Source organism: Octopus sinensis, linkage group LG28 (assembly GCF_006345805.1).
Source record: "Octopus sinensis linkage group LG28, ASM634580v1, whole genome shotgun sequence".
Classification (NCBI taxonomy): Eukaryota; Metazoa; Mollusca; class Cephalopoda; order Octopoda; family Octopodidae; genus Octopus; species Octopus sinensis.
Genome location: NC_043024.1, coordinates 8,241,250 through 8,248,749, shown reverse-complemented (window position 1 = coordinate 8,248,749; position 7,500 = coordinate 8,241,250). Strand labels below are relative to the sequence as shown.

The following is a 7,500-nucleotide window of genomic DNA, read 5'->3' as shown; positions in this document are numbered from 1 at the left end:
GGACAAACACAGACACACATACACATATATATATATATACATATATACGACAGGCTTCTTTCAGTTTCCGTCTACCAAATCCACTCACAAGGCATTGGTCGGCCCGGGGCTATAGCAGAAGACACTTGCCCAAGATGCCACGCAGTGGGACTGAACCCGCAACCATATGGTTGGTTAGCAAGCTACTTACCACACAGCCACTCCATATATATATATGGCGAAGGTAAAGAATATGCACACATATACTCACGTACATACATGCATATACGTATATGTGCGTGTGTCTGTACTTAAAATACACCCACTTTTATATATTATATATTGCATACATGCAGACATGTGTATTTATGTATAACACACATAAATGCCCTGCGCTGAAGTTTTGGTATTTGTGTAACTTCGTAACTTCTGCCGATTAAAACTAATTTATATATATATAACGGGAAGCTTTATGAAAACAGAGAAAAGACGAAGGCAGGTGGAATACAAACAAACAATTGTATTAGTATGGCGCTCAGGAATATAAATAAAACAAGTCTTTTACGTTTCGAGCCTATGCTCTTCGACGGAAAGATACACAGAAAAGAAACACAGAAAGAAACAAGGAGAGAAAAAAAATGCGTGCAGAGGCTAGCGAATCAACATATATATATATATATTTACACACATATATAACCTACATACATACACACACACGTATATATATATATATATATGTATGTATGTATCTATCTATCTATCTTCGATCTATCTATCTATCTATCTATATATATATATATATAGATATATCTATATATATTTACACAATATATATATACACATACACACCCACGTATATATATATATGTATGTATGTATGTATCTATCTATCTATCTATCTATCTATATATAATATATATATATATATATATATATATGTATGTATCTGTCTATCTATCTATATATATATATATATATATATCAATCTTCATGTCTATCTACATGCTTGTCTATCTATCTATCTCACTGTTTCTCTCTATATATATACATATATTTCTTTACTACCCACAAGGGGCTAAACACAGAGTGGACAAACAAGGACAGACAAAGGGATTAAGTCGATTATATCGACACCAGTGCGTTACTGGTACTTAATTTATCTGTTTCTTTATTACCCACAAGGGGCTAAACATAGAGGGGACAAACAAGGACAGACAAAGGGTATTAAGTCGATTATATCGATCGACCCCAGTGCGTAACTGGTACTTAATTTACCGACCTCAGAACGTAACGGCAGACGAAATACCGCTACGCATTTCGCCCGGCGTGCTAACGGTTCTGCCAGCTCACCACCTTTCTCTCTCTATAGATATATATATATATACACATATATAAATATCATTTATATATCTGCCGTTTAGCTTTCCCCTTCCTTTCTTCCTTGCTTCCTCCTTGCCTTTCATTCTTCTTACATTCTTTTGTTTCCATATAAATTTACTCCTTCATTCATCGCCGAAAAAATCTCGCTTTTCTCATGCATGTAATTGTTTTACAATGTCGTTTTTCTCTCTCCGTTTGTATTTAATTATCTGCTAGTTAATCACGAATCCACAATCTGCGAACCAGAACGATTGTTGCGTATAGAAGTTTGGAGTTTCTGGTTCACGGAGTTTGTGAAATCAAAGGAAGAATCATTAATTCGTTTCGGTGTCATTATCCGAAGAGACTTCGGGGACCATTTGCGTGTGTGTGTGTGTGTGTGTGTGTTCCACCGAATTTGCTATTTCCTCATAAAATCCAGAAAAATGAATATTTTTACATGAAATTTTCTGCAAATACGCTTCAGATTGCGTAGATTCCGATTATAATAAAATTTGTGATTTATTATTATTTTTTTGTTTCCTCATAACTTTCAGAAAAATTGACAATTTCTAATGAAACTTAGGATGTTCTAGACTACGATTATATTAGAATTTAATGTGATAAAAAAAAGGGGGGGGAGCCTTCCACCCGCCCCTGCACCCCCCCCCTCCCAAATTTGTTTATTCAAAAAATTTTTTTGTCAAAAACCCTCGGTTTTGGATATGGAGGTTCCGGAAAATTGTCAAAAAATCGGCATTGTGAAAAATCCCTCCCCTCCCCCAATTTCTTCAATTTTGACTTTTTTCCGTAACACTAACCTTAAAACCTAAAACCCTAACCATAAAACCCTGAAAACCTAACCCTTTGTGTGTGAGTGTTCTACATGTGTGTTCCACCGAATTTGCTGTTTCCTCATAACTTTCAGAAAAATTGACAATTTTTAAAGAAATTTTCTATAAATAACTTAGGATGGCGTAGTCTACGATTATATTGGAATTTAATGTGATAAAAAAAAGGGAAAGCCTCCACCCCCCCTCCACCATGTTATGCAATATATATGCATGTGTGTATGTGATATTTATATATATATATATATATATATATATATATTAACAAAAAGCACCATCCGAACGTGGCCGATGCCAGCGCCGCCTTGACTGGCTTCCGTGCCGGTGGCACGTTAAAAGCGCCAACCGATCGTGGCCGATGCCAGACTCCCCTGGCACCTGTGCCGGTGGCACGTAAAAAGCACCCACTACACTCACGGAGTGGTTGGCGTTAGGAAGGGCATCCAGCTGTAGAAACACTGCCAGATCAGACTGGAGCCTGGTGCAGCCCCTGGCTTCCCAGACCCCGGTCGAACCGTCCAACTCGTGCTAGCACGGAAAATGGACGTTAAACGATGACGGCGATGATGATATATGCTTATGTATGTTACATAATATATATATATATGCCGTTAAGGCAATTTTTCCAAAATACGCCAGCCAAATTTGTTTGCACTGTTATTAGTCGTAAGACACCTGCTGTTTTTACCATTATTGTTTTTGTATTTCATGTTTTTGTATTTCATTTTGTTTTTGGTTGTTTATATATGTGTTGTGGCCCGTCCCTCCGTTTTGCTGTCCCTGTGTTCGTATGCATTCGATCCTTCTTCAGGAAATCTACGCTCCTAGCTTAGTTTTTCTAATGCTCGTTGCTAGTTTTCCTGGAGGGCTGGCCGGATCTAGTAATCTCAAGATTAATCAGCCGAAATTCACTACGATGAGCGGTTCTTGACTGAAGACTGAGGGCCTCGAATGTCCTGTCTGTGTTGTTGTATCGTCTTCTAAGTGTTATGCTTTCTTGTCACAGTTGTATTTTTCTACATATCATTATATATACCTATATATATATATGGATGTGTATATATGTGTGTATGTATGTGTGTGTATTTTGTATGATTTATAAACATGCAAGTACACATAGACAAACTTACAAACACATGTTTATTTAAAAAAATTTTTTGCCAAAATTCCCCGTTTTCGGATACGGAGGTTCTGGAAAATCGCCAAAAATCAGCATTGGGAAAAATTCCCCCCTCCCCCAATTTCTTCAATTTTGACTTTTTTCCGCAACACTAACCCTGAAAGCCTAACCCTAACACCCTAAAACCCTAACCCTAAAACCATGAAACCCTAACTCTAAGTACAGAAATGTTTTGAAATTTTTGTTCGAATCCTGATGTCCGTATTTTTTCGCATATCTAGAAAAGAAAGTTCTTAAAAAAATATTTTACAAAGATTTTTGGAAATTTTTTTTCAGAATCATAATCTCATATTTTTGAGGAAAAAAAAAATTCTGAAAAAAAGTTAAAAATGAAGGAAATGGGGGTGAGGGTGGTTATTTAGAAATGTTGATTTTTGCCAATTTTTTTGCAGATTCGTATTCCCCGTAGCCAAAAAGTGGGGGTTTGTGTTGAAAAAAAAAAATTTAGAAAAGGGTAGTTTGGGTGAGGGCCGAAATCTTGCCAAAAAAAGTTATGGGTAATGCACCATACATACTAAGTTGAGTACTACTTTATTTTATTTGTTTAGTCACTCCTATATGTGGGGGGAGAAGCGGTTTATAGGATTGTCATCACTTTAATACTCTTTACTCTTTTACCCTTTTACGTGTTTCAAGTCATTTGACTGCGGCCATGCTGGAGCACCGCCTTTAGTCGAGCAAATCGACCCCGGGACTTATTCTTTTGTAAGCCCAGTACTTATTCTATCGGTCTCTTTTGCTGAACTGCTAAGTGACGGGGACATAAACACACCAGCATTGGTTGTCAAGCAATGGTAGGGGGACAATCACTGACACACAAACACACACACACATATATATATATATATATAATATATATATATATATATATATATATATATATATATATATATATATACATATATATGGACAGGCTTCTTTCAGTTTCCGTCTACCAAAATCCACTCACAAGGCATTGGTCGGCCTGGGGCTATAGCAGAAGACATTGCCCAAGGTGCCATGCAGTGGGACTGAACCGGAACCATGTGGTTGGTAACAAGCTACTTCCACAGAGCCACTCCTGCGCCTATTATTAAAATATTAATAATTATTAAATTATTAAAATAATTAAATTTTCTTTTCTTTAATTTCAGGATTATTCTGAGAAAATGCTTTTCCACGCCCAAACCAAAAAATATAACCAATGGAACTTGGAAAACACAGCCATACTTCTTCAGAAGAAATTTCCAGACAGCTTTGTGTTCGTTGTGAAGCCATCCAAATTGAACTACGGAATTTTCAGTGTATTTTCTAATTTTGTTATTTCTAATGATGTCGGTGTCCCGGACCATTCTGTCGGACAGGGTTCGTGGCATGAGGTGGAGAGACTTTACCATAATACTATTCGAGAAATTTTATCTCTTCAGGACGGTAACAAAGGAATGAATGCAGATTGTGATGTCCCTGTACCTGTGTGTATTGTCGGGTTCAGCAAAGGTTGCATTGTTTTAAACCAGCTTGTTCACGACCTGGAGCCAGAAATGGAATCCGAAGCAAGGAACTTTATCAGTAGCGTCGAGACGCTCTATTGGTTGGATGGGGGACATTCAGGAAGTTGTAAAAAAACTTGGGTGACAAACTCTAAAATTTTAGAATATCTTGCTCAGTCGTCTCTGAAAATTTCAGTTCATGTTACCCCCTATCAGCTGGAGGATGCAACTCGAGAGTGGATCGCAGAAGAAGAGAAACTGTTTGTTGAAAATCTCCAGCAGTATAATGGCAAAGTCAAAGAAAAAGTTTACTTTTCTGGAGTACCGAGATCCATTGACAAACATTTTGAGCTGTTAGTTGACTTTGATGTAGATCTTATCTAGGTGTATATATAAAAAAATATATATATATCACTGGAGTGCAGGGGTGGCTGTGTGGTAAGTAGCTTGCTTACCAACCACATGGTTCTAGGTTCATTCCCATTGCGTGGCACCTTGGGCAAGTGTCTTCTATTATAGCTTCGGGCCGACCAAAGCCTTGTGAGTGGGTTTGGTAGACAGAAACTGAAAGAAGCCCGTCGTATATATGTATATATATGTGTGTATGTGTGTGTGTGTATATATATATATATATATATGTATGTATATATATATGTATGTATATATGTATGTATATATGTATGTATGTATATATGTATGTATGTATATATGTATGTATATATGTATGTATATATATATGTATGTATATATGTATGTATATATATATGTATATATGTATGTATATATGTATGTATATATGTATGTATATATGTATGTATATATGTATGTATATATATATGTATATATATATGTATATATATGTATGTATATATATGTATGTATATATGTATGGATATATGGTAGTATATATATATGTATGTATATATGTATGTATATATATGTATGTATATATGTATGTATATATATGTATGTATATATATGTAGTATATATATTGTATGTACATATATGTATGTATATATATATATGTATGTACATATAGTATGTATGTATATATATGTATGTACATATATGTATGTACATATATGTATGTATATATATGTATATATATGTATGTATATATATATGTATGTATATATATATGTATGTAATATATATGTATGTATATATGTATGTATGTATATATGTATGTATGTATATATGTATGTATGTATATATGTATGTATGTATATATGTATGTATGTATATATATATGTATGTATGTATGTATATATATATGTATGTATATATATATATATATATGTGTGTGTGTGTGTGTTGTGTGTATGTATATATATATGTATATAACAATTGCAGCATGGAAGGTGTTTATAAGCCATTTAAGAAACACACAAAAACCGTTATCTGCTTCAAGTTCCACAGTTAACAAATTAGTTCACATTCTCTCAACATTTCTAAAATTCTTATGATGCAAACAGTATATGAAAAAGGGAACTTAACACCCTTAGAAATACTCTTTAAAATAGCTGTTCCATGATGTACCATAGTTGCCAGTGCGAAAAAAAAAAAAGGCTTTCTTCTTTTGAATTTTACCAAAAAATCTGCCTCTCTTCTAATGAGATCATATCATAGATAGGAGACCGAGTACTGCAGTTTAGGGAGCTGGACAAGCATAAGTTCACTCGGTACAATAATTGGTATGATAATTGTTACTATTAATAAAATATTGATAATGAGCCAAGTTATCACAGCTCATTAGTAAAACCTCATGGAAAATTGTTTACAGTTTATCGGTAGTTACGTGGGGAGATCGCATTATCTCATTATCTCACCATGCTCACAGTTTATAAATTGGTCCACACCTGATACGTGTCTTACATTATTCAATGACTGTTGCCCCCCCGTAAGAAATATTTCTTATTTCTTTATTGCCCACAAGGGGCTAAACATAGAGGGGACAAACAAGGACAGACAAAGAGATTAAGTCGATTATATCGACCCCCAGTGCGTAACTGGTACTTATTTAATCGACCCCGAAAGGATGAAAAGCAAAGTCGACCTCGGCAGAATTTGAACTCAGAACGTAAAGACAGACGAAATACCTATTTCTTTACTACCCAGAAGGGGTTAAACATAGAGGGGACAAACAAGGACAGACAAAGGAATTAAGTCGATTACATCGACCCCAGTGCGTAACTGGTACTTAATTTATCGACCCCGAAAGGATGAAAGGCAAAGTCGACCTCGGCGGAATTTGAACTCAGAACATAACAGCAGACGAAATAATGCTAAGCATTTCGCCCGGCGTGCTAACGTTTCTGCCAGCTCGCCACCGTAAAGAAATATTTCTGTTATCTAAATGAAGAATTCTCCAATAAAGATAAAGGGAATTGTCTTTGATCTTTTATCTTTTACTTATTTCAGTCACTAGACTGCGGCCATGCTGGGGTACCACTTTGAAGAATTTTAGATGAAAGTACTTACCCCAGTACTCTTTTTTTAGAGTCTGGTACTTATTCTATTGGTCTCTGTTTCCCAAACCACTAAGTTATGGGGACACAAACACACCAACACTAGTTGTCAAGTGATGATGAGGTACACACACACACACACATATGGGTGTATATCTATCTATCTATCGATCAATATATGTATATGTATATA

General features: G+C 35.3%; 2 protein-coding genes across 2 annotated transcripts in view; one reads left to right on the top strand and one right to left on the bottom strand.

The window, feature by feature from the left end:
• The window catches only part of LOC115225900 (UPF0565 protein C2orf69 homolog), a 9,106-nt gene extending 3,771 nt beyond the window's left edge, over positions 1-5,335 (top strand). Inside the window, exon 2 of the mRNA XM_029796902.2 lies at positions 4,503-5,335. Within this exon, the coding sequence (XP_029652762.1) occupies positions 4,503-5,222 (720 nt within the window). The 3' untranslated portion in view covers positions 5,223-5,335. The remainder of the gene's footprint in view (positions 1-4,502) is intronic.
• The window catches only part of LOC115225797 (methylmalonic aciduria and homocystinuria type D homolog, mitochondrial), an 82,869-nt gene that overhangs the window by 55,510 nt on the left and 19,859 nt on the right, over positions 1-7,500 (bottom strand). The gene's annotated exons all lie outside the window — the stretch shown is intronic.